Source organism: Bufo gargarizans, chromosome 9 (genome assembly GCF_014858855.1).
Source record: "Bufo gargarizans isolate SCDJY-AF-19 chromosome 9, ASM1485885v1, whole genome shotgun sequence".
NCBI classification, from domain to species: domain Eukaryota; kingdom Metazoa; phylum Chordata; class Amphibia; order Anura; family Bufonidae; genus Bufo; species Bufo gargarizans.
The window spans coordinates 189,786,561-189,814,258 of NC_058088.1; the positions used below are offsets into that span (position 1 = coordinate 189,786,561).

Here is a 27,698-nt window from a genome sequence, read left to right on the forward strand (position 1 = left end):
GACCAACACAAAGTACAAGTTTGTGAACGATACAAGGTTTTTAAAACTTTTAATAACAAAATCTGGAAACTGCGGCGTGCATTTGTATTCAGCCCCCCAAAAGTTCATCTTTGGTCTCCTCTGACCAGAGACCCTTCTTCTACGTTTTCTGTGTCCCCTACATGGCTTGTGGCAAACTGCAAACAGGACTTCTTATGGCTTTCTTCCCGCCACTCTTCCATAAAGACCAGATTTGTGGAGCACACGACTAATAGTTGTCCTGAGGACAGATTCTCCCACCTGAGCTGTTGATCTCGGCAGCTCCTCCATGGTGCCCATGGGCCTCTTGGCTCCTTCTCTAATTAGTGCTCTCCTTGCCTGGGCTGTCAGTTTAGGTGGACGGCCATGTCTTGGTAGGTTTGCAGTTGTGCCATGCTCCTTCCATTCTTGGATGATGGATTGAACAGTGCTCCGTGAGATGTTCAAAGCTTGGTTATAAACCTGCTTTACACTTCTCCACAACTTTCTCCCTGACCTGTCTGGTGTGTTCCTTGGTTTTCATGATGCTGTTTGATCACTGATGTTCTCTAATAAACCTCTGAGGCATCTAGAGTGAGACCTCCTGCACACGACCATATGCCTTTTTCAGTGTTTTGCGGTCAGTTTTTCACGGATCCATTGTTCCGTTTTTTGTTTCCGTTCCGTTTTTCCATCTGGCACATTACATTTGGAGTGCTGCCTATTCTTTGGATACACTGCATATGGCATATACAGTATACAGTAATTACATAGAAAAAATTGGGCTGGGCATAACATTTTTTATAGATGGTTCTGCAAGAACGGATAAGAAAGACGTACGGATGCATTTCCGTATGTGTTCCTTTTTTTTGCAGACCCATTGACTTGAATGGAGCCACGGAACGTGATTTGCGGCCAAATATAGGACATGTTCTATCTTTCAACGGAACGGAAACCGAATGCATATGGAGTACATTCCGTTTTTTTGCGGAACCATTGAAATGAATAGTTCCGTATACGGAACACAAAAAACGGCTAGTAAACGGGAAAAAAGAAACGGTCGTGTGCAAGAGGACTTGTACTTTGTGTTGATCTATCACATAAAATCCCAATTAAATAGATTAACGTTTGTGGGTGTAAGGTGAAAAAATGGGGTGTGAATACTTTTTCAAGGCACTGTCACTATGCTGAAGCCGCACGGACACCCCTTGCTCAGCGGCTTTTCCTGTGGCAGCCGCTTTAGGCGCCCAATGCTCTAGCACATTCATATGGTTGGCTAAAATGGACAATCCCTTTAAGTCCATGGTGGCAGCGATCATCTATGAACCCCAGCAATTGCTCCCTTTCATGCAGAACATTACCGTTTTGTCCTCGCCCCACCGCGCTGCTCCCGTATTCCTCTAAGGGGGAATAGCAATGGCTTCCTTTGCGCTGAGTTCCCAGCACTTGTCGCTCTCAAACTTGAGAATTTTACACTTTACGTATTTGCTGCCATAGGCCGACCCCTCGGATGGTTTGTTGCAGTATGATTTCCGGCTGTGGAGTAGTAGTCCTTTCTTGACTAGGGAGCATGCTGTCAATCAGTTCCTGGAGAGCAGAGGAGCCCACAGCTGGAGGGGAGTGCAACTAATAAAGCGTAAAATCCTCATTGTGGCCGTCAGAGCAGCCAGCATAGTGGAGGGGGGGTGACATGATAGACAGATGCAAAAAATACACAAATAATAACTAAATTATTACTTTTTGATTGGAGGAATTTCCTTGTGTTTGCAATAGCTGTTCTGGAGCTGCAGTACCTAAAGATGGCCACTGGGTGTCGTCAGTCTGCCATAAGGGCGTGTCGTATGGTAATGAGGGGGCGGGCCGCAGGCAGTTTCCGGGGTAGTTGTGTGTGGGTGACATGTGAGTCAGTGGAGCAGAGGACTGTGATCTGCTGCAGGGCGAGGGTGAGTGACCCGGGGGCTCTCCGTGTACGGCGGGGTATACACTGCTCTATGCATGTCCTTGCAACTGTGTCACCTTGCAGTGCGTCATGGGGGATGCATTATAACATAAGACAAACTTTATTAACCCCTGCGAGGGAAAGTGCAGTGTCACAGCAGCAGCGCATACAGGCATTTCACAATAGTGTCATTTATTAGGGGTCGGGGGGATGGGCTGTCCGTGAGAAGCCGCATCTCGCCAATACCTTCATGTGGTTGGCTGAAATGGACAATCCCTTTAAATCCCGTTACCATGGTGATCAGCCATGGACCCCAGTAATTGTTCCCCTTGGTTCGCGCGCAGTCAGGACGATGCATTGCGTTTATTTGACTGTGCGTAAAATTCCGTTTATTAAGGCGTCCGTGGGTTCCGGATTATCAGACGCCTGTCCTGCATTTCAGGTTTTCTGGATTAACAAACTAGTTTCATAAATCCTGTGTCAGATTAATAGACCGTTTGGTCGCCTGCGTCCAGTCGTGTGGAATTCCTCAGCGCTGTGCCGGATTATTAGATTTCTGGATTATCGGGCGAAAGGAATATCATTGGTGCTGAACGGGTTACAACAGTTTTCCGGCAGAGTTTTAGTCTGCGCCATAGTATATAAGGCTTAAAAAAGCCCTCCCTCCGTCCAGTTCGGCCTGTTATTCTGCAAGTTGATCCAGAGGAAGGAAAAAAACAAAAAAACTGTGAGGTAGAAGCCAATTTTCCTCACTTTAGGGGAAAAACTTCCTTCCCGTTCCAATCAGAATGACTCCCTGGATCCCCGACCCCTCTCTAGTAGCTATAGCCTGTAATATTATTACACCCCAGAAATACATCCAGGCCCCTCCTGGACTCTTATAGTGAACTCCCCATCACCACCTCCTCAGGCAGAGAGCTCCATAGTCCCACTGCTCTTACCGTAAAGAATCCTCTTCTATGTTTGTGTACAAACCTTCTTTCCTCCAGACGCAGAGGATGTCCCCTCCTCACAGTCCTGGGGATAAATAGATGATGGGAGTGATCTCTGTACTGACCCCTGATATATTTATACATAGTAATTAGATCTCCTCTCAGTCGTCTTTTTTCTAAAGTGAATAACCCTAATGTTGATAATCTTTCAGGGTACTGCAATTCCCTCATTCCTGTAATTACTTTAGTTGCCCTCCTCTGAACCTCTCCAGCTCTGCTATGTCTGCCTTGCTCACAGGAGCCCAGAACTGTACACAGTCCTCCATGTGTGGTCTGACTAGTGATGTGTAAAGTGGTAGGACTATGTTCTCATCACCGCCATCTATGCTCCTTTTGATGCAATCCATTATCTTATTGGCCTTGGCAGCAGCTGCCTGACACTGGTTTTTGCAGCTTAGTTTGCTGTTTATTAAAATTCCTAGGTCCTTTTCCATGTCAGTGTTTGTAACGGCACCGTTTCGGCAGACAAGGGGTTAAGATCCGTTTAGGCGATATGCCCCTTTCTGAGAGACAGGCACAGCTACTGCAGAACACCAACCTCCCGAACTGGATACAAAATAGCACTCCAAACTGGAACCTCGCAGATAGCTGCCAGCAGACGAACAGGAAAAGCATCCAATCGGCTTACACTCCTGGCAATCAGTCTCTAACAGCATATAGGGAATCCCGCAATAACGAGACAAGGCTCCGTCTTGAGGGTCTAGCAGTGGTCTGAAGTGCTGGCACACCCAGCCTGGTTTTTATTACAGGTTTTGCAGATACAGGACAGATACAACATATCCCCACAATGCATCATGGTTTCCTCCCCTCTGTCCCGGAGACGACCGAACACAATCCAATTATCTCTCAGGACAAAGGGGAGATCACCAATACACATGCGGAGACAACAGGACAGGAATCACCACCCAAACACACAATGGCACACCCCCACAGCAAACACAGACATTTAACATATCCCCAGATAGCTCAAGTCTGAGTGCATATCATTAGGTGAATGGCACTCAGAATACACAAATACAATGATATTAGCTATCTGGGTGCCCTCACATAACATACAATTTAACCGAACGCATAATAACATAAAATACAATTCTACAGACAGATTTAAGCTGTGCGGCCGGTCTGTCTTCTCCTTTACAGTTACTATGGGCCATAATCCTGAGGCAAGAGGCTTTTAAACAGTCCTCTCCAAAACCCAGTGGCGAGGTTGGTTTCGCCACACATCTCCCCCCCCCAGGGAAGACTAACCAGATACCTGACCTCACGCCGGTCGGTACCTGAGTTAGTCTGGCAGCCCACCCACAACCCAATACTGGACCTGCTGAATTTCGTAGCCTGTCTCTGTCCAGTGAATCCACCAAAGTTATGTTGGAAGCTGGTACTCCCGGTCTCTGTGTTGCTCCCTGGTTTGGAGTGGAGGTTGCTTTGTGGGCAGGGATCAGCAGTACTCTGCCCTGGTGCCAGCGCTACCACGGAAGAAGCCTGGTGGGAGCCTGGTTGTTGGAGGGGGAGACCGACTGTCTCTACCCCCTGTGCTGTACGTGCAGAGACCACGGTCCCATCTGCCCTGTTGTGGGGCTTACTGTCTCCCCCTGGTGCGTTAAGCTGCCGCTGGGGAGAGGGGGTAACGAGCTCCTCTCCCATACATACTTCCAGCCGCTGGGGAGGGCGACCGACCGCCTCCGCTCCCAATACAGTGTCCTGCTGCTGGGGAAAGGAGACTGGGCTCTCTATTCCCTGTAGGACACTCTGCCGCTGGGGGACAGGACCGACTGTCTCTGCCCCCTGTAACTCCATCTGCCGCTGGGGAATGGAGACTCGGCTCCCAATTTCCAAAAAATCATGCTGCTGCTGGGGGGCAGGAACAACTACCTCTGCCCCCTGTAACTCAGCCTGCCGCTGGGGAGGGAGGCCGTTGCTCTCCTCTCCCTGCATTTCACACTGCCGCTGGGGAATGGAGACACGGCTCCCAATTCCCAAAAAATCATGCTGCTGCTGGGGGGCAGGAACGACTACCTCTGCCCCCTGTAACTCAGCCTGCCACTGGGGAATGGAGACTAGGCTCCCAATTCCCTGCAGGACCGGTGGAGAGACCTCGGTCCCATCTCTACCGGCCACCTGGGGTCCTTCCCAGTAACACTCTACAATATCTGCCCAGCTGAATGGGTCTGGATCTGGGTCTGTCACCTTACCGTCCTGCTGAGCCGTCCCAATGGAGTGGAAGAGATCTCGGTAGTCCTGCTCCAGTTCCCACTCCAGGGTTGCTAGGTGAGCCAGGTCTTTCTCTACTTCATGGGGGTCATCCCACTCATGCCTAGCCTCCCTCTCATAGAAAATGTCCTGAAGTCTGGACTGTGCAGGGCTCCCGAAGTCAGGCTCTGCAAAGGACTCCCATAACAAGCCAGGACCATCAAACTCCTCTCCCTCTGGCTTGTCATGCTCAGCTGTCAAGGGTATATACTGTGCCATATACCACCAGAGCGCCTGGTAGGCATCCTCCAGCCATAGCTCCTGCCATACCCGGTGCTCTAGTTCTATCACCCATTCCTCCAGGGGCTGCTCTCCCAGGAAGGACATCCGCAGGGCCACTTGCTTCTGCAACCGCTGCTCTTCACTGGGGAGACTCTCACCTCGCTGGTATTGTACATTATCCAGGGCCTGGTACCAGATGCCTTTCCTTAATGCATCCCGGCCATCCAGGTCCTCCTCCTCGTATAACACTGCTGGTTCCATCCTGGTGCTTTTAGGGTCGCTGTACTGAGACATGCGTTGCCCTTAAATTTGTAGAATCCAAAGAAATGGTGTCTCCTGTAGCTGTCCTTCTGGCTGTAGGAACGATCCCACTGCTGCCACCAATGTAACGGCACCGTTTCGGCAGACAAGGGGTTAAGATCCGTTTAGGCGATATGCCCCTTTCTGAGAGACAGGCACAGCTACTGCAGAACACCAACCTCCCGAACTGGATACAAAATAGCACTCCAAACTGGAACCTCGCAGATAGCTGCCAGCAGACGAACAGGAAAAGCATCCAATCGGCTTACACTCCTGGCAATCAGTCTCTAACAGCATATAGGGAATCCCGCAATAACGAGACAAGGCTCCGTCTTGAGGGTCTAGCAGTGGTCTGAAGTGCTGGCACACCCAGCCTGGTTTTTATTACAGGTTTTGCAGATACAGGACAGATACAACATATCCCCACAATGCATCATGGTTTCCTCCCCTCTGTCCCGGAGACGACCGAACACAATCCAATTATCTCTCAGGACAAAGGGGAGATCACCAATACACATGCGGAGACAACAGGACAGGAATCACCACCCAAACACACAATGGCACACCCCCACAGCAAACACAGACATTTAACATATCCCCAGATAGCTCAAGTCTGAGTGCATATCATTAGGTGAATGGCACTCAGAATACACAAATACAATGATATTAGCTATCTGGGTGCCCTCACATAACATACAATTTAACCGAACGCATAATAACATAAAATACAATTCTACAGACAGATTTAAGCTGTGCGGCCGGTCTGTCTTCTCCTTTACAGTTACTATGGGCCATAATCCTGAGGCAAGAGGCTTTTAAACAGTCCTCTCCAAAACCCAGTGGCGAGGTTGGTTTCGCCACAGTGTTACCCAGTGTTTTACCATTTAGTGTGTACGGGTGACTTGCATTATTCCTTCCCATGTGCATAACCTTACATTTGTCAGTGTTAAACCTCATCTGCCACTTCTTTGCCCAAGCCATGGCAGTATACTGTGCTCTGTAGTGTGTGTGTATATACAGTATACTGTCTTCTGTAGTATATATACAGTATACTGTCTTCTGTAGTGTGTATATATATAGTATACTGTCCTCTGTAGTGTGTGTGTATATACAGTATACTGTCTTCTGTAGTATATATACAGTATACTGTCTTCTGTAGTGTGTATATATATATATAGTATACTGTGCTCTGTAGTGTGTGTATCTATACACACAGTATACTGTCTTCTGTAGTATATATACAGTATACTGTCTTCTGTAGTGTGTATATATATAGTATACTGTCCTCTGTAGTGTGTGTGTATATACAGTATACTGTCTTCTGTAGTATATATACAGTATACTGTCTTCTGTAGTGTGTATATATATAGTATACTGTCCTCTGTAGTGTGTGTGTGTATATACAGTATACTGTCTTCTGTAGTATATATACAGTATACTGTCTTCTGTAGTGTGTATATATATAGTATACTGTCCTCTGTAGTGTGTGTGTATATACAGTATACTGTCTTCTGTAGTATATATACAGTTTACTGTCTTCTGTAGTGTGTATATATATAGTATACTGTCCTCTGTAGTGTGTGTGTATATACAGTATACTGTCTTCTGTAGTATATATACAGTATACTGTCTTCTGTAGTGTGTATATATATAGTATACTGTCCTCTGTAGTGTGTGTGTATATACAGTATACTGTCTTCTGTAGTATATATACAGTTTACTGTCTTCTGTAGTGTGTGTGTATATACAGTATACTGTCTTCTGTAGTATATATACAGTATACTGTCTTCTGTAGTGTGTATATATCCTAGCGACATGACCCCAATTTCCAAGATGGGACTACCCCTTTAAATTTGGCACAGGGTGCTTCAGCATTCTGTGGTGGAAGACTGGCGATGAAGTGCCCCCATATCTACTACAGTTACATGTGTGGTCGTAGTAGTTTTATTTTGATTGGGGTTTGTATCCTTTTACAACACAGCTAGGAATGTAATCCTGGGCGTAGGCGCCATTTTTATACATTTTGCATTCGTTTATATAATGGCCTCCATTATTATCATCCCCCCTGATGAAACCTGTGCTCTCCCTCCATTAGTGCCGGTCCCCGCGCTCAGCCTTTCTCTTATCTGAGACCTTCACATTGTAACCTCTGATGGCAAATCTACTGAGGAGCCGCCCGTCCAGCTCGCCCCGCGGACGCATCACTTGTCATCTTTCCAAATACCACAGATATAAAAGGGGTAGTGACTGCGGCATGAATCCGTGGTTGGATGGGGAGGAGATGAACCCATGTTTATTTAAAAAATAAAATAAAATCATTCCAATATCGGGACGCGTCCAGCTTCTTGCTTCCTTTCAGGTGGAGGACATATGGCTATGGTGTCCCTAGATGACAAACCTTGCAAAAGACGGAACCAGATGTATAGAAGGGAGTCGCTAATAATTTATTAGAATGGGTTCTTCCCTTATAAAAAAAAAAAAGGAGTAAATTTATTTTTTTAGGAGAAGGGAAAGAGGTACAAATGTTTAGTCTTAAACGGATTGTCTGTGTTAGATAAAGGTCTCTTCTCGACCTTGTATGTCCGATAAACCAGAATAATCTACCGTCTTTCTCAGATTCAGGGTCATATTCTTGTCCTTGCAATGGGAGAATCATCCGTACATGAATGTTGTCCATTGTGGGGCTTTATAAATAAAGTTTATTGAAGAAGGGACAAAATTGATTGCCACTTTTTACTATATTAGGCCTCCGGTATTACTGGACTGTATAAATAAAATTCATTAAAAAAAAAAGGGCAGGAGTGGTTGCCCATAGCAACTATTGTGTTTTCATTTTCTGAAAACTTTATTCATACAGCTGTAATGAACAGTCCATCCCCTCACAATTTTTGCTTTCTGGTTTACAGCTCTTTTACGAACAGAATGTCGGTGGACTCCATATTGCACAGTGGGTACTTTCACCCCGTCCTCCGGGCCTGGCAGACCACGGCGACCAGCCTCAATGCCTCCAATCTCATGTACCCCATCTTCATCACGTGAGTGGCGTCTAGTGATCGCCATCTTGTGGTTGTATTGTACGTTATACCTCACTGTACATTTATATTACAGGGATAATGCTGATGCGGTGGAGCCGATCAACAGTCTGCCGGGGCAAGCTAGGTAAGTAGTCGCTGACTCGTGACTAATGTAACTTTATACCTAGGACTATAACCTCCTGACATGTAAACACTTGTATTCCCCATGGAATAAGAACTTTAGGCTGGAAGATTTCAGCTGCGAAGGTACAGAATAGTGAGTGCAGCTCTGGAGTATAATACAGGATATAACTCAGGATCAGTACAGGATAAGTAATGTATGTACACAGTGACTCCACCAGCAGAATAGTGAGTGCAGCTCTGGAGTATAATACAGGATATAACTCAGGATCAGTACAGGATAAGTAATGTATGTACACAGTGACTCCACCAGCAGAATAGTGAGTGCAGCTCTGGAGTATAATACAGGATATAACTCAGGATCAGTACAGGATAAGTAATGTATGTACACAGTGACTCCACCAGCAGAATAGTGAGTGCAGCTCTGGAGTATAATACAGGATGTAACTCAGGATCAGTACAGGATAAGTAATGTATGTACACAGGGACTGCACCAGCAGAATAGTGAGTGCAGCTCTGGAGTATAATACAGGATGTAACTCAGGATCAGTACAGGATAAGTAATGTATGTACACAGTGACTGCACCAGCAGAATAGTGAGTGCAGCTCTGGAGTATAATACAGGATGTAACTCAGGATCAGTGCAGGATAAGTAATGTATGTTCATGGTGACTGCACCAGCAGAATAGTGAGTGCAGCTCTGGAGTATAATACAGGATGTAACTCAGGGTCAGTGCAGGATAAGTAATGTATGTACACAGTGACTGCACCAGCAGAATAGTGAGTGCAGCTCTGGAGTATAATACAGGATGTAACTCAGGATCAGTACAGGATAAGTAATATATGTACACAGTGACTGCACCAGCAGAATAGTGAGTGCAGCTCTGGAGTATAATACAGGATGTAACTCAGGATCAGTACAGGATAAGTAATGTATGTACACAGTGACTGCACTAGCAGAATAGTGGGTGCAGCTCTGGGGTATAATACAGGATGTAACTCAGGATTAGTACAGGATAAGTAACGTATGCACACAGTGACTGCACCAGCAGAATAGTGAGTGCAGCTCTGGAGTATAATACAGGATGTAACTCAGGATCAGTACAGGATAAGTAATGTATGTACACAGTGACTCCACTAGCAGAATAGTGAGTGCAGCTCTGGAGTATAATACAGGATGTAACTCAGGATCAGTACAGGATAAGTAATGTATGTACACAGTGACTGCACCAGCAGAATAGTGAGTGCAGCTCTGGAGTATAATACAGGATGTAACTCAGGATCAGTACAGGATAAGTAATGTATGTACACAGTGACTGCACCAGCAGAATAGTGAGTGCAGCTCTGGAGTATAATACAGAACATAAATTAAACTATATAATATATATATATGAGGTGATGAGATGAGGACTTTCCCCGTGTAGCTCTGTGCTCGAAATTCCAGGTTATGGAAAGATGCTTTTGAGTGGGTCGATCGCATTACCAGGCTCTATGGCACCTTTGTTGAGCTCCAGTAGGTTGGGCTCACAAATCTATACTGCCAAAAGTTAAAGGGAGAACCCTGTATAATAAATGTATGGAATTGGACTGTAAGCTCTGTAGGTCAGGGTCAATCTTCGTGCTGCGCCGGCTGTAGAGGGCAGGAGACGATATCTGCTGTGTGTGCACATTGCTCTCCTCCCTCCCAGATAAGACTTCTGGAGCCAGGAGCGGGCTGTTTGGCTCTGATATGGAACCACATGGTAATGTCCTCATTCATCTGTAGTGGGACATGACACGTGTATACTGGTATATGCAGATCTTTGTACTTGTCTTCTCAGATATGGAGTGAACAAGCTGGAGGAGAAGCTGCGCCCCTTGGTGGAGGATGGCCTGAAGTGCGTTCTGATCTTTGGTGTCCCGGGCAATGTCACAAAGGTAATGGCGATCCTAGTCCTTTTTTTCTATTTTACTCATTAACCACCTCCGGACCGCCTAACGCACATGTGCGTTCCGGAGGTGGCAGGCTGGCGCACAGTCACGCATATACGCGTCATCTCGCGAGACGCGAGATGACGCGAGTATGCGCCCGCGCGTGCGCAGTTCGCGCCGGCATTTCTTCGAGAAGTATTTCGTCAGCAACCTGCCAGCCAATGATCGTGGCTGGCAGGTTGCTGATTTTTAAAAAATCCAATCAAAGTGCCAGATAGCAGATCATATTAGTAAATATGATCTGTTATATGGCTGCCTGCTCCTCTGCTGGTTCTTTTCGTCGGTTGGATCCAGCAGAGGAGCAGGCTTCACAGTGAGTACACCAAACACTACACTATAGCCCCTGATCACCCCCCTGATCACCCCCCTGAACCCCAATTAACCCCTTGATCACCCCTTTGATCGCCCCTGTCAATCACAAGTGAAAAGAAAAAAGTGATCAGTGCAAACTGTCACTTTTTTTTTTTCACTGTTATTGACCGTTAGGTTTTAGGTATAGTTTAGGTCCCTTGGTTAGGTAGTTAGCGATCAGTTAGCACCCAGCCCACCGCACCGCAGTCCGTTATTCGCTGATTAGCGTATCGCTAATCAACATTTGTACTTTTATAGTATCTGGAAGTGATCAAAACTGATCACGGTCAGATCTATAATAGTACTAGTGTCACTTTAGTTCGCCCTCCACCCAAAACGCAGTGTTTGCCCGATCAGGCCTGATCGGTCGCCCACACGTGCGTTCGCCCACACCCGCCCCACCGCAGTGACAAAAAAAAATTTTTTTTTGATCACTGCACATTCACTTTACACGCACTGCGGCGATAAAAAAATCAGTTTTGATATTTTTTATCAACCGCAGCGGCCTCCGGTACTTCGCTAGCCTCCCCTTTGTAAGACAGGCTTGCTTTTTTTTTCTTGGGTAGTCTCAGGGAATACCCCTAAATTTAGTTGCCCACATGTCTAACAGGGGGTATTCTTCTGAAGAGGCCTACAGGCTTCTGACCCAGTCGGATGAGGAGTGGGAACCCTCATCTGATGAATCCAGCGGGTCAGAATACGAACCTGTAGAAAGCAGTGGCAGTCTGACCCAAAGTTCGGACGAGGAGGCTGAGGTCCCTGATACCACCAGGCGTACCCGGCCCCGTGTCGCTAGACCGCAGGTTGCGCAGGATCCGCTTCAAGAGCAGCAGAGTGGGGCTGGTGCTGTCGGATTACGTGGTGAGGCATACACCAGCAGCCCAGCCCTCCCTGGACCTAGTACCAGCACTGCCGTACAACCTGGTGAAGTAGCGAGCACCAGAAGGGCAGTTGAAGCTGGTACGGTGGCACGTGCAGTAGTGACCCCGTCGCAGCCACCGCAAAGACGTGCCCGTAGAGCCCCTAGAATCCCAGAGGTGCTGGCAAACCCTGATTGGCAGTCCCCAACTTCAGCCGCACCTGTAGTTTTCCCTTTCACTGCCCAGTCTGGAGTTCGGGTTGAGACGGCTCAGATCGGTTCGGCCCTGGGATTTTTTGAGCTGTTCTTGACTGCGGAGCTTTTAGACATACTTGTGGCCGAAACAAACAGGTATGCCACACAATTTATCACCGCTAACCCGGGAAGCTTTTATGCCCAGCCTTTCCGGTGGAAACCAGTCCAAGTTTCCGAACTTAAAACTTTTCTGGGCCTCCTCCTCAACATGGGCCTGACAAAAAAGCATGAATTGCGGTCATATTGGTCCACGAACCCGATTCATCACATGCCCATGTTCTCTGGTGCAATGTCCAGGGCACGTTTTGAGGCCATCCTGTGGTTCCTGCACTTTAGTGACAACACCGCCTCCCGTCCCAGGGGCCACCCTGCTTTTGACCGGCTCCACAAAATTCGGCCCCTCATAGACCATTTCAACCAGAAATTTGCAGATATTTATACCCCAGAGCAAAACATCTGCATAGACGAGTCCCTGATACATTTTACCGGGCGCCTTGGCTTCAAACAATACATCCCAAGCAAGCGCGCCCGGTATGGGGTCAAATTGTATAAGCTCTGTGAAAGGGCCACAGGCTATACCCACAAATTTCGGGTCTATGAGGGAAAAGATCAGACCCTGGAGCCGGTCGGTTGCCCTGACTACCTGGGGAGCAGTGGGAAGACAGTTTGGGACTTGGTGTCACCCTTATTCGGCAAGGGGTACCATCTTTATGTGGACAATTTTTACACAAGTGTGGCCCTCTTTAGGCATTTGTTTCTAGAACGGATTGGCGCCTGTGGTACCGCGCGAACTAGTCGCGCGGGCTTCGCCCAACGGCTTGTTACCACCCGTCTTGCAAGGGGGCAGAGGGCCGCCTTGTGTAACGAAGAACTGCTCGCGGTGAAATGGAGAGACAAGCGTGATGTTTACATGCTCTCCTCTATTCACGCAGACACGACAATACAAATTGAGCGAGCAACCCGTGTCATTGAAAAGCCCCTCTCAGTCCACGACTATAACCTCCACATGGGAGGGGTCGACTTCAATGACCAGATGTTGTCTCCGTATTTAGTTTCCCGACGCACCAGACGCTGGTATAAGAAGGTGTCTGTATATTTAATTCAATTGGCTCTGTACAATAGTTTTGTTCTCTACAGTAAGGCTGGGAGAACTGGATCCTTCCTCAAATTTCAGGAAGAGATCATCGAGAACCTCCTGTATCCAGGAGGTTCCGTGGCCCCAACCACCAGTGTAGTTAGCCGTCTACACGAGCGACATTTCCCCAGTGTCGTTCCTGGTACCTCAACCCAACAGTCACCCCGAAAAAGATGTCGTGTCTGTAGCAGGAGTGGAATAAGGCGTGACACCCGGTATTTCTGTCCTGACTGTCCGGACCACCCTGCCCTATGCTTTGGAGAGTGTTTCCGGAAGTACCACTCACAGGTACACTATTAGCATAGGGATCATCTCACCAGGACAGGCACACAGGGCTATTAGGGCCCATTCACTCACTGCTGCTGCAAACGTCTCCTTTCACATGGGACAAAGTGCATAACGCACTTCGCCACATCTTTGGGCGATTTGTGCTTTGCACATTGACCCATGGGGAAGGAGAGGTTTGTTCTATAAAGGTAAAAAAACAAAAAAAAAAACAGGTAAGCAAACAGGTTAATGTTTAGTTCCAAAAGTTAAAGTTACATGTTCTGTTCCAAAGTTAATAAAATTATTGCGTTGCGGCCTGGTTTTTTCTTTTTTTTTTTTTTTTTTTTTTTTTTTTTTTTTACCTTCCAGGTGGACCAACCGATCTACTAGCTGCAGCACTGATGTGCATTCTGACAGAAGCATTGCGCTGCTGTCAGATTACACACAAGTCGGTGTATGCGGCGCTGCAAGACGGGATTTTCTCCTCTGCAGTGACAGATACGTTTGCCGAAGCATACGAGCTGAGGAGGAGGCGGCGTTCCTATGCTTTGGCAAGCACTTTGTATGTATATATATATATATAAAAAAAAAATCCCGGCAATGATTTATTCATCCACATCGATTGATGCGAATGGAGAAATCTGGTTTGCCAGGGCATACGAGCTAAGTGGGTATGGATGTAGGGCGGAGCTCCTATGTCCTGGCAGACGCCTTTCCCCTCCATTTTTTTTTTTTGGCAGAGATTTTTTCATCCACATTGATCGATGCGAATGAAGAAATCTGTGCCGTTCATTTTTTTCTTTCAGCCCAGAGGCTGAACGGAAAAAAAAATCTCATTACCTGTATGCTCAATATAAGGAGAATAGCAGAAACTCCTAATGCTGGCCATACATGTAATGATTGCGGAGACCCTCAAATGCCAGGGCAGTACAAACACCCCACAACTGACCCCATTTTGGAAAGAAGACACCCCAAGGTATTCGCTGAGGGGCATATTGAGTCCATGAAAGATTTAAATTTTTGTCCTAAGTTAGCGGAAAGTGAGACTTTGTGAGAAAAAACAAAAAAAAAATCAATTTCCGCTAACTTATGCAAAAAAAAAATGTTTTCTATGAACTTGCCAGGCCCCTCATTGGATACCTTGGGGTGTCTTCTTTCCAAAGTGGGGTCACATGTGGGGTATTTATACTGCCCTGGCTTTTTAGGAGCCCTAAAGCGTGAGAAGAAGTCTGGGATCCAAATGTCTAAAAATGCCCTCCTAAAAGGAATTTGGGCCCCTTTGCGCATCTAGGCTGCAAAAAAGTGTCACACATGTGGTATCGCCGTACTCAGGAGAAGTTGGGGAATGTGTTTTGGGGTGTCATTTTACATATACCCATGCTGGGTGAGAAAAATATCTTGGTCAAATGCCAACTTTGTATAAAAAAATGGGAAAAGTTGTCTTTTGCCAACATATTTCTCTCACCCAGCATGGGTATATGTAAAATGGCACCCCAAAACACATTCCCCAACTTCTCCTGAGTACGGCGATACCAGATGTGTGACACTTTTTTGATGCCAAGGTGGGCAAAGGGGCACATATTCCAAAGTGCACCTTTCGGATTTCACAGGCCATTTTTTACACATTTTGATTGCAAAGTTCTTCTCACACATTTGGGCCCCTAAATTGCCAGGGCAGTATAACTACGCCACAAGTGACCCCATTTTGGAAAGAAGACACCCCAAGGTATTCCGTGAGGGGCATGGCGAGTTCCTAGAATTTTTTATTTTTTGTCGCAAGTTAGTGGAATATGAGACTTTGTAAGAAAAAACAAAAAAACAAAAACATCATCATTTTCCGCTAACTTGTGACAAAAAAAATAAAATTCTAGGAACTCGCCATGCCCCTCACGGAATACCTTGGGGTGTCTTCTTTCCAAAATGGGGTCACTTGTGGCGTAGTTATACTGCCCTGGCAATTTAGGGGCCCAAATGTGTGAGAAGAACTTTGCAATCAAAATGTGTAAAAAATGGCCTGCGAAACCCGAAAGGTGCACTTTGGAATTTGGGCCCCTTTGCCCACCTTGGCTGCAAAAAAGTGTGACACATCTGGTATCGCCGTACTCAGGGGAAGTTGGGGAATGTGTTTTGGGGTGTCATTTTACATATACCCATGCTGGGTGAGAAAAATATCTTGGTCAAATGCCAACTTTGTATAAAAAAATGGGAAAAGTTGTCTTTTGCCAAGATATTTCTCTCACCCAGCATGGGTATATGTAAAATGACACCCCAAAACACATTCCCCAACTTCTCCTAACTTGTGACAAAAAATAAAAAGTTCTATGAACTCACTATGCCCATCAGCGAATACCTTAGGGTGTCTACTTTCCGAAATGGGGTCATTTGTGGGGGTTTTCTACTGTTTGGGCATTGTAGAACCTCAGGAAACATGACAGGTGCTCAGAAAGTCAGAGCTGCTTCAAAAAGCGGAAATTCACATTTTTGTACCATAGTTTGTAAATGCTATAACTTTTACCCAAACCATTTTTTTTTGCCCAAACATTTTTTTTTTATCAAAGACATGTAGAACTATAAATTTAGCGAAAAATTTATATATGGATGTCGTTTTTTTTGCAAAATTTCACAGCTGAAAGTGAAAAATGTCATTTTTTTGCAAAAAAATCGTTACATTTTGATTAATAACAAAAAAAGTAAAAATGTCAGCAGCAATAAAATACCACCAAATGAAAGCTCCATTAGTGAGAAGAAAAGGAGGTAAAATTCATTTGGGTGGTAAGTTGCATGACCGAGCGATAAACGGTGAAAGGAGTGTAGTGCCGAAGTGTAAAAAGTGGCCTGGTCATGAAGGGGGTTTCACCTAGCGGGGCTGAAGTGGTTAAAGGAAACATAACAGGTTATCACCTATCCACAGGATCTGATCAGGAGGGTTCTGACTACTGAGACCCCTACAATCACAAGAATGGGGGTCCTTGGGACCCCTACGATGACAAGAATGGAGGTCCCTGAAACCCTGCAGCAGTCCCATAGATAGACTGGTGCTCCATTTATTTGGGGGACACCCGGACTCCCTTGTTCTTGCAGTCATCGGACCTCCACCAATCACACACCATCCTTTTCTATTCTCAGGATGATCGAGGATCAGCAGCTGACGCAGACGACACACCGGCCATCCTGGCTATCCAGGAGATCCGCAGTCTCTTTCCCCAGCTGCTCATAGCTTGTGACGTTTGCCTGTGTCCTTACACCTCCCATGGACACTGTGGTGAGTCTAGGCCTAGGGATGTCCAGGATTAGAATCAATGTCCACATCTTCCAAAAACAGCGCCTCCCCTGTCCACAGGTCGTAGGTGGTATTGCAGCTTCTGCCATACCAGACACAACCATGGACAGGTTTCTAGTCTGTTGCTGGAAGAAAGCAGCCATGTTTTCTAATCCTGAAAAGCACCAGGGATCAGAGCGATGGTGCAGGGTGGGTTGGAGCGGTCTCTGCTGTATAATTCACACATCCTTGGTTCCTGTAGGAATCCTTCGAGAAGATGGCAGCCTCCAGAACGAGGCCAGCTGTCAGCGACTAGCCGAGGTAGCTCTGGCGTATGCACGTGCAGGTAACATATAGACGCCTTTATTTTATCTCTTAGGTTTCCGTCCTCCCTTACTGTGTTTTCAGACCCCATTTCTTGTTCTGTGCCGCAGGGTGTCATGTGGTTGCGCCCTCCGATATGATGGATGGGAGGATTGGAGCCATTAAGAAGGCGTTAATATCCAATGACTTGGGGAATAAGGTGAGTCTGTGTTCTATCCCACGCATTTTGGGTCATACCCTTCCCGCACTGCACAGTAATAAGACTGCATGGGTGCACCACACTGCACTATGACGGCAGAGATGCTGTGCCAGCACCATCCGCAGTGGGTGTCAACTGCGACCTACTGCTGACACCCCCCTGCAATGATTGGCCTCAGACGTCACGGTTGTCAAGTGATGGGGCTGACCTGCAATACCAGATACAGCCTGTGATCAAGAGCGGCGTCGTATCTGGAGAAATCTCAGGCAACCTATCTAAAGGGGTTGTGCCCACATATTAACATATCCCCTATCTACAGCATAGTGGATATGCTTCTGATCATTGGGGATCCGGCCTCTAAAGTCCTCCCAGTGAATGGAGTGGCAGTGGACCTTGCTGCTCCATTCATCCTCCATGGGACTGCCGGGTCTCCAGTAGTCCCATAAATGGAGCAGCAGCGCACGTGCTCGACTGCCACTCCTTCATTTGGGGGATTCGTGACCCTTATCATGTTCGATGGAGGTCTTAGGGGTGGGACCCCCACCGACCAGATGTTTATCCCCTTTGCTGTAGATAGGGGATATGCTTATATGTTGGCACAACCCCTTTAAAGGGGTTGTTCACTCTAGAGCCCCTTTTGGGCAGACCCCTGGCATGGCCTGGACCAGTGGGGGGAAGCATATCTACCTGATCCCTGCCACTAGGTTCCAGCTCCTTTGCTTCCTTCTACCTCTTTGGTCTCCATCCATCAACGTGGCTACTGCTATGACATGTCCTCCATGCGTCTTGACACTGGCGGACACGTCACCGAAGCGGCCAGATGTTGACGTGAGGAAACCCCAGATGTGCAGCAGAGGCCGGGATCAGGTAGGTATGATTCCCTCCACCGGTCTCACCAAAAGGCCCCCAGGGATGAACAACCCCTTTAAGGGGATTTTAAATAGAATTTATTAATGATGAATATTAATAGTAATATATATATTTTCTTTTATAACCCAGGTTTCGGTCTTGAGTTACAGCGCAAAATTTGCCTCTTGCTTCTACGGCCCATTCAGGTATGTGTAAAGCTGGCCGTATGGTTTAGATAGTTGTCGGCCATATGTGGTCAGCTGTCCCTCCGCGTTCCCACCATGCACGTGGCCAGATGTGCACGTATTCTCTCTAGAGAGGGGGATAAGGGAGAAAGCCTTCGGCGGTGGCATATGAGAGGTGTTTTTGAGCAGCACAGGTCACATTGACGATGATTCTCTATATCAGGGATCTCAAACTGCGGCCCTCCAGCTGTTGTAAAACTACAACTCCCAGCATGCCCGGACAGCCTACAGGTATCAGCCTACAGCAGGGCATTGTGGGAGTTGTAGTTTTGCAACAGCTGGAGGGCCGCAGTTTGAGATGCCTGCTCTATATTATTACATGGCAAACTGGTTTGTGAGGTGTCAGGAACGTAATTACAGGACCGGGCCCCAAGATAGTGAGATTTTCTTCTATCCGTTCTCTGCTGCCTGCAGCAGTCTAACCTCTCCAAGGCATAAAGGGTTAAGAGTCTGGAAGGCGTCCCAGCTGTGAGGTGGTGGACTTTATACTGGAGTAGCTGGGCTCTAGAACAGAGAGACAATCGGCGCTGGGTTTAATATAAAAGCATGTTCCGTCAGTGTTGTCATAGGGTCGATTGTTGTCATTTTTATAAATTATATATATTTTCTTTTTTCCCTTTCAATTACAGAGACGCGGCTCAGTCCAAACCTGCGTTCGGAGACCGGAAATGTTACCAGTTACCTCCTGGTGCAAGAGGACTGGCCAGCAGGGCGGTGGTAAGGAGGGTGACCATATTTATCCCGATCTGGGCACAGGGGTCCTACAGTGAATATAGTGAACGGCGGATAGATGAGGATTCTTTGTACTTCATGTTTTTTTATTTTAAGCTAGGACTACTACACCCATAGTCTTCTCACCATGCTTTCTCACCTGGACAGGACCGTGATGTACGTGAAGGTGCCGACATGTTGATGGTGAAGCCTGGAATGCCGTATTTGGACCTTGTTAGAGAAGTTAAGGACAAGGTAAGACTCCGTCTTCACCTGTAAGGTTTTTAAGGAGCTCAGATTTTCAGATACTGAAAAGCATGGCAATAGAGTTACTTCATAAAGTTCTACTCACTGCAGCCACCACTAGGGGGAGCTCACGGCAAACTGTCAGCCTGCAACCACCACTAGGGGGAGCTCACTGCAAACTGTCAGCCTGCAGCCACCACTAGGGGGAGCTCACTGCAAACTGTCTGCCTGCACTAGGGGGAGCTGCATATTGTCTGCCTGCAGCCACCACTAGGGGGAGCTCACTGCAAACTGTCAGCCTGCAGCCACCATTAGGGGGAGCTTACTGCATGCTGTCTGCCTGCAGCCACCACTAGGGGGAGCTCACTGCAAACTGTCAGCCTGCAGCCACCACTAGGGGGAGCTTACTGCATACTGTCTGCCTGCAGCCACCACTAGGGGGAGCTCACTGCAAACTGTCAGCCTGCAGCCACCACTAGGGGGAGCTCACTGCAAACTGTCTGCCTGCAGCCACCACTAGGGGGAGCTTACTGCATATTGTCTGCCTGCAGCCACCACTAGGGGGAGCTCACTGCATATTGTCTGCCTGCAGCCACCACTAGGGGGAGCTCACTGCATACTGTCTGCCTGCAGCCACCACTAGGGGGAGCTTACTGCATATTGTCTGCCTGCAGCCACCACTAGAGGGAGCTCACTGCATATTGTCTGCCTGCAGGCACCACTAGGGGGAGCTTACTGTATATTGTCTGCCTGCAGCCACCACTAGAGGGAGTTCACTGCATATTGTCTGCCTGCAGCCACCACTAGGGGGAGCTTACTGCATGTTGTCTGCCTGCAGCCACCACTAGAGGGAGCTCACTGCATGTTGTCTGCCTGCAGCCACCACTAGGGGGAGATCATTGCATGTTGTCTGCCTGCAGCCACCACTAGGGGGAGCTCACTGCATGTTGTCTGCCTGCAGCCACCACTAGGGGGAGCTCACTGCATGTTGTCTGCCTGCAGCCACCACTAGGGGGAGCTCACTGCATGTTGTCTGCCTGCAGCCACCACTAGGGGGAGCTTACTGCATGTTGTCTGCCTGCAGCCACCACTAGAGGGAGCTCACTGCACACAGTTTGCACACTGAACACATTATACAGTAAGCTCCCTCTAGAGGTGGCTGCAGGTAGCAGAATTGTATCATAAAACCTGCCTGTGCAGGGGATTCGGAGCTTTGTATCAGAAAGACGTTGTTAAATTAATCAGTGCAGAATTCTGGACCTGAAAATGTCAACTCATGATGATAAAGCTACACGTCATTTCCAGTAATGATAGAAGCAGATTTCCCCTCACCCATGACGGCACCCAGTGCGACTCAGGACCTCCCATCAGGACAGGAAACCTGAGAAGATAAAAAGGACACACCTCCACCCAACACCAGTTCAGGTTTCCTGTCCTCCGGGATGGGAGTTCCTGAGAAGCAGCACAGCAGATCACTGCAGGACATACCTTAAGAGGAACCAGCGCTGGGGGGGGTCTGTGGCTTGGCCGTGGGAAGACCTATCCCTGGGGAGCGGTAGTTCTGTGGCCGTGCCGGAAGCCGCTCCCCACAAGTCTGCCTGCTCCCGCACTCGTTACCGGTCCTGCGGGGAGCCGAGCCGCTGTGGCCGTGTTCAGGCGGCTCCCCACGCCGACATGCCCAGATTAAAGATGGCGCCCGCGCGTCTAAGCGCTTATGCGCATGCGCGGGGCCGTCCTTCAGGGGGCCGGCTGATGACGTAGGAGGGGGCGGGGCTCTCTCCCGACGGCAGGACCCGGAAGTGAGGCCGAGGCGCGTCTTTTAAATCTATAAATACGGCAGCAGGTGCAGGCAGCCAGCGGGGCACAGTTTCTTGTGCTGAAGTAGGATAGAGCTGAAGCATGTCGGAACCTACAGAGGGACGCGCTGATCCCCTGGACCCCTTGAGGCCTCCAAGTCCGGTATTGGTCCTAAGGACGGGGAGAGGAAAAATTCACTTGGTGAGAATGTTCCTTTTTTTTTTTACTAATATGGTGTTTCTGTCTTAGATCCCAAAGCCTCCTAAAAAGTCATCCGCCAAGTCCAAACACAAGGAGTGTGCAGACTGTAAAACGGCTCTATCTGCATCCTATCAGAAGTCTCTGTGCACAGCTTGTATAGACAAGCTGGTAGCGGAACAGTCCAAGACCCTTACAAAATCTATGAAGTCCCTAATCAAAGCGTCCTTCAAGGCGTTCAGTAAAGGCCGTGCCAGATCCCCGGATAAAGCCACAGAATATGATAGTGGGGAAAGGGACTCGTCCGATAGTGAAGCCAGAGAATCTGGACAGCTAGATTCCAGTAATTTGGACTCCTCGGACGAGGAATACTCAGGGAGGTCCTTTTTTTCCCCTGATGATACTCAGCCGTTACTGAAAGCGGTCCGAGCGACTATGCAATTGGAGGACATTAAGGAGTCCAGATCGGTTGCGGATCAGGCCTTCCAGGCTTTAGGCCCTAAGAGACATAGAGTTTTTTCTGTACATGAGAGCATGCAGGCGATTATTAAAAAGGAGTGGAAAAATCCCGACAGAAAGTTCTTCATACCCTCTTCGGTTAAAAGAAAGTACCCTTACGAAGAAAAAGTGTCCTCAAGCTGGGATAGGGCCCCTACGGTGGATGCACCAGTTGCCAAGATTGCAAAAAAGTCTGCCCTCCCTTTTGATGATTTAGGTTGTCTCTCTGACCCCTTAGACAAAAAAGCGGATATATATCTTAAGCGGGCTTGGGAGACGTCGGCCGCCTGTCTCAGGCCGGCAGTCGCAGCCACTTGGGTTTCCCGGTCGTTGAGACTATGGATTGACCAGCTAGAAACACACCTTAAAGAAAAAAGGCCTAGAGAAGAGCTCCTAGCCTCTCTCCCCTCCTTCGCAAAAGCAGCCGATTTTTTAACGGATGCCTCCACTGATGTGATGCGCTTTTCCGCCAGAGCCTCTGCTATGACAAACGCGGCTAGACAAGCTATTTGGCTTAGATCCTGGAAGGGTGACCAGGGATCCAAGGCCAGACTCTGTGCCCTTCCGTGTGAGGGCGACAGGTTATTTGGGTCATCTTTAGATGACATCCTGGAGAAGGCCTCCGACAAAAAAAGGGGGTTTCCTGTCCCTCAGAAGCCCCCCTTTTTTCGTAGGCCCCAGCAGAGTTTTAGAAGGCAGAGGGGCAAGCCCTATGATAGGAAGGAGAGGGATCGTTTTCAGAGGAAATCTAGCGGCTTCCTTTTCAAAACCCAAGATAAAAAAGATAAGCAGCAATGACGCCAGTCTCCAGGTTGGGGGAAGACTTTCATCCTTCCTCCCGGCCTGGTCAGGGGTCACCCAGAACAAATGGGTTCTGGGAGGGATAGCAGAGGGATTCAGACTAGAATTCCTCTCCTACCCCCAAAATTTCTTCACCCGCACTCCAACTCCGAAAGATCCCTTAAAGTCCACAGTGTTAGAGGCAGAGGTTCAGTTGTTATTGGACAAAGGAGTCGTTTGTCAGGTTCCAATAGAAGAGGAGGGCAGGGGGTATTATTCCCCACTCTTTCTGGTAAGGAAACCCAATGGGACGTTTCGGATGATTTTAAATCTAAAACGTTTGAACAAGTTCCTGAAATACAAAAGATTCCGGATGGAGACTATAAAGACAACTATAGACCTACTATACAAGGACTGCTGGATGGCAAGTGTAGACTTAGAGGATGCTTATTACCACATCCCTATTCATCCCTCCTCCCAAAAGTATTTGAGAACGGCAGTCCAAGTAAAGGGCCAGCTTCTACATCTTCAATACAGGGCCCTCCCGTTTGGGGTCTCACAAGCCCTGAGAATTTTTACAAAGGTTGTGGCGGAGATGGTGGCTTTCCTCCGATTGTCCAGGATAGTGTTGGTACCCTATCTGGACGACTTTTTGTTCATAGCCCAGACAAAGGTACAGTTACAGACGGATCTTGTTCTGGTGTGTTCCCTATTGAAAGATCTGGGATGGAAGGTCAATCGAGAAAAATCTTGCCTAACCCCCTCTCAAAATTGCATATTTCTAGGGATGCAGCTGGACTCCATAGCCCAGAAAACGTTCCTTCCTCCAAAGAAGGTAATTTCAACAAAGGAACATGTTTGGATACTTTTCCGCTCCTTCCGATGCTCCATCAGAGAGGCGATGGCAGTATTGGGGCACCTGATGGCCACGATTCCCGCCGTACCGTTTGCTCAGATTCACACAAGATCGTTACAGTGGGCTATCTTAAAGATATGGAATGGTCTTCCACAGACGCTAGAGGAAAAATTTAATCTCTCCTCCAGAGCAAGGTATTCCCTCCTATGGTGGACATCCGAGGAAAATCTCTCGACAGGAATGCCCTGGTCCTTCATAGAACCCATACGGATAACTACAGACGCCAGTCCGTGGGGTTGGGGGGCTCATTCAGATGGGAATTATTGGCAGGGAAGATGGGATTTAAGAACCAGAGCCTGCACATCAAATTACAAGGAACTCAAGGCAGTAGAAAGAGTTCTAACAGTGGCAGTTCCAGAAGTCTTAGACAAAAGGCTGGTCTTTTACTCGGACAATTCGACGACGGTGGCCTATATAAATCACCAGGGCGGAACAAAGATACCATCCCTGATCTTCCTCTGCCAGGAAATCTTCAAAATAGCAGAAGACAGGAACCTGCTCATATCAGCAGTGCATCTGAAGGGAAAAGAGAACACGGTGGCAGACTTTTTGAGCCGAGTGGAACTCAGTCAGGCAGAGTGGAGTCTGAACGGAGAAGTTTTTTCCCAGATTGTCTTAAAGTTTGGGACCCCAACTATAGACCTCTTTGCTACCCGGAAGAACAGAAAGACGGAGAGGTTCTTCTCTTTAAATCGCACAGAGAGTCCTACAGCAGTGGACAGCCTGGCCCAGGATTGGAGCCGGGAACACGGCTATGCCTTCCCGCCTATTTCTCTAAATTCCACAGGTACTGAAGAAGGTACGGAGGGAAGGAGCCTCTATAATCCTGGTAGCTCCGAAATGGCCCAAAAGAATCTGGTACTCCACCCTGTTAAATCTAGCCAGAGGCCCCCCCTGGATGATCCCTCCCAGGGAGGACCTCCTCTCCCAAGGGCCTGTATGCCATCCGAATCCGGAGATTCTCCAGTTGGCAGTGTGGAGTCTGACAGGGACATCTGGTTGAGGAGAGGGCTTTCTAACAAAGTTGTTTCCACCCTTCTAGGCAGTAGGAAAGCTACAACGGCCAGGAAGTATAATAGGGTTTGGAATATCTTTACTTCCTTTCTAGGGTCCAGCCCTGATCCATTTAGCCCTCCAGAGATACCTAAAGTTTTGGACTTTTTACAGGCAGGTTTAGACAAGGGACTCAAGGCCTCCACCTTAAAAGTCCAGGTGTCGGCTTTGAGCTATTTTTTCGACTACCGGTTAGCAATCCATCCTTGGGTCAGACGTTTCCTTTCTGCCGCGGCCAGAATCCATCCTTCCGTAAGACCTCTTTCCCCCCCCATGGGACCTAAACAGGGTCTTGACAGCCCTAACGGATAAACCCTTTGAACCCTTGTTAGAAATCCCAATCGACATCCTGTCCATAAAAATGGCCTTTCTCCTGGCAATTACCTCTGCTAGGAGGATCTCGGAAATCCAGGCCTTCTCAGCACATCCACCTTATACTATCATACAGGATGATCAGGTAGTGATCAGGCCCCTGCCTTCCTTCCTTCCCAAGGTGGTTTCGGATTTCCACAGGAGCCAGGACATTGTGCTACCTTCGTTTTTCCCTAAACCTTCCAATAGCAGGGAAAGAAGTTTTCATTGCTTGGACGTTAGAAGATGCTTGATAATATACCTTGATGCTACGGCTTCCTGGAGGAAAGACGAGAACCTTCTTGTCCAGTTTCTAGGTGGGAATAGGGGTAAAAAAGCTTCCCGCGGGGTTATTGCCAGATGGGTAAAGAAGGCCATAACGAAGGCTTACATCGCCTTGGGTCTTTCCCCTCCTTCTGGGTTCGGGGCCCATTCCACTCGGTCGGTGTCTACCTCATGGGCGGAAAGGGCTGATGTGTCTTTAGCTCAGATTTGTAGGGCAGCTACTTGGAGTTCCCCTCATACCTTCCTCAAACATTATAGGTTACATCTCCATTCTGACGCCTCGTTTGGCGAGAAGGTCCTTCAAGCTGTGGCCCCCCCCCTAGACTCTACTTATAGTCTATCTCGCACTAGGTGCCGTCATGGGTGAGGGGAAAACAACATTGCTTACCGGTAATCGTTTTTCTCGATACCCATGACGGCACCCGATAGTTCCCTCCCCGTATACGGATATATGTACAGATATATTTATATAAAAGATTATATATATATATATATATATATATATATATAGGATATCAGTCAGGTCTATATGAAGTAATATAGATTTGTAAAAAAAAAAAAAAAAAATATATATATATATATATATAAAAAAAAAAAAAAAAAAAGGGGGGTCTTTAATCCCTTATCACTCTCTCCGGAGAACAATTTATTTCTTCCACTGGTGTTGGGTGGAGGTGTGTCCTTTTTATCTTCTCAGGTTTCCTGTCCTGATGGGAGGTCCTGAGTCGCACTGGGTGCCGTCATGGGTATCGAGAAAAACGATTACCGGTAAGCAATGTTGTTTTCATGGAGCTTATATGTCCCACCTCCATTATTTCAGCACCCTGACCTCCCGCTAGCCGTGTATCACGTGTCGGGGGAGTATGCCATGCTGTGGCACGGAGCACAGGCCGGAGCCTTTGACCTCAAGGTAGCGGTATTGGAAGCCATGACTGGATTCAGGAGAGCGGGTGAGTATAATGGACATTTTATGATCCGTGACCTCAAAAACTTTTGAGTCCTGGATATATCTTTGTTTTGGAGAAACTTGGTGACTGCCACCTAGCTGCTGTTCTATCCAGCTTTGCCAGACTCTGCTTGGTAATGCAGCGGTACAAGAGCAAGGGGATGTAGCACTGGATACGTAGACGGATTTGCTGAAGTCATCCAGATTTTTTCCACCAACAGCGCCACACCTCCCTGCAGGCCGTGCCTGGTATTTCATCTCTGTTACAGCGAAGTGTTGCTGAGCTGCAATATCACACACAACCTGTGGACATGGGTGGCGCTATTTTTTGTAAAAATAAAGCTTGCATATGTTCCCCGATGCACTGAATGATTTGATTACCTCTCTTGCAGGCGCTGACATCATCATCACCTATTACACCCCGGAACTCCTCAAGTGGGTGAAGGAACTGTGAGGTGGACAGAACCCACGTACCCGGATCCATGTGCAGCCTAGAGATCCGACGCCAGGGCTTCAGCGCTCAGATCCAGATTGTACTGGGATAGTCTCGCTATGATAGACTTGCACTAAGAGTACCATTAACCCCTTCATACTGGGTGCCAATGGCACAATATGAGATCTGTGTCCTGGTCGCCATCTTGCTCCCTTTCTGGCAGCGCCGACCGCCAGTGTTAAATGAACACCGCCAGTACTTGTGATCTGTGAGTGACTACACCAGGTCTGTACAATAGTGTGCAGACCCAGAGTAGTCACCCGTTGCTAAGCAACCGCCTGAGCAGATTCTTCATTGACACCCCTAGTCCACGATTACCATGGGAAGCTCCCGGTTATTAGAAGAGTTTCCCTTCAAGAATTGTGTTTTCTCACCTCCTTCCCCCCCCAAAAAAATAAGGAAAGGACATCCAGGACCTTAAAGATCAGTTTTGGATGTCATTGTTTTTTTAAATAAAGTTTTTATTGTTATTGATTTTAAGGTTTGCTTTTAGCGTCTTCATAGTATTCATTTACCGCATTGTGTTCCGGTTTTCTCCTATTTGCGGCTCATACGTGACCAAGATGGCCGACTCTGTGTGGGGCTCGGTTTATAAAATAAAAATGAAAGCTGCTAAATGTCTGATTTATTAATATTGCGCCGATTTTTCTTTCCTTGATCACACCAGATTTTTAACAGCCCATCCTTACCCTCTCTTCATGATGGCAAATTCTTTAGGCGCCTTTCACACGAGCGGGTTTTCCACGCGGGTGCGATGCGTGAGGTGAACGCATTGCACCCGCACTGAATCCGGACCCATTCATGTCTATGGGGCTGTGCACATGAGCTGTGATTTTCACGCATTACTTGTGCGTA

General features: G+C 47.7%; 1 protein-coding gene across 1 annotated transcript; it reads left to right on the plus strand.

Annotated features, from left to right (window-relative positions):
* Positions 1-1,856: 1,856 nt before the first annotated feature.
* On the plus strand, positions 1,857-27,228 carry ALAD (aminolevulinate dehydratase). Its single transcript, XM_044306650.1, has 12 exons — positions 1,857-1,940; positions 8,607-8,735; positions 8,809-8,859; positions 10,676-10,772; positions 16,820-16,955; positions 17,215-17,298; positions 17,387-17,475; positions 18,475-18,530; positions 19,199-19,286; positions 19,449-19,535; positions 26,225-26,354; positions 26,743-27,228. The coding sequence occupies exons 2-12, from the start codon at positions 8,623-8,625 to the stop codon at positions 26,802-26,804; spliced, it is 993 nt and encodes a 330-aa protein (XP_044162585.1). The 5' UTR covers positions 1,857-1,940; positions 8,607-8,622; the 3' UTR covers positions 26,805-27,228.
* The last annotated feature ends 470 nt before the right edge of the window (positions 27,229-27,698 follow it).

Bases quoted from the DNA above. Each gene is read 5' to 3' on its own strand.
- ALAD (XM_044306650.1), top strand. From the start codon at position 8,623: ATGTCGGTGGACTCCATATTGCACAGTGGGTACTTTCACCCCGTCCTC. The intron at 8,736-8,808 runs GTGAGTGGCGTC...TTTATATTACAG, and splicing joins ATGTACCCCATCTTCATCAC to GGATAATGCTGATGCGGTGG. The intron at 19,287-19,448 runs GTAAGGAGGGTG...TCACCTGGACAG, and splicing joins GACTGGCCAGCAGGGCGGTG to GACCGTGATGTACGTGAAGG.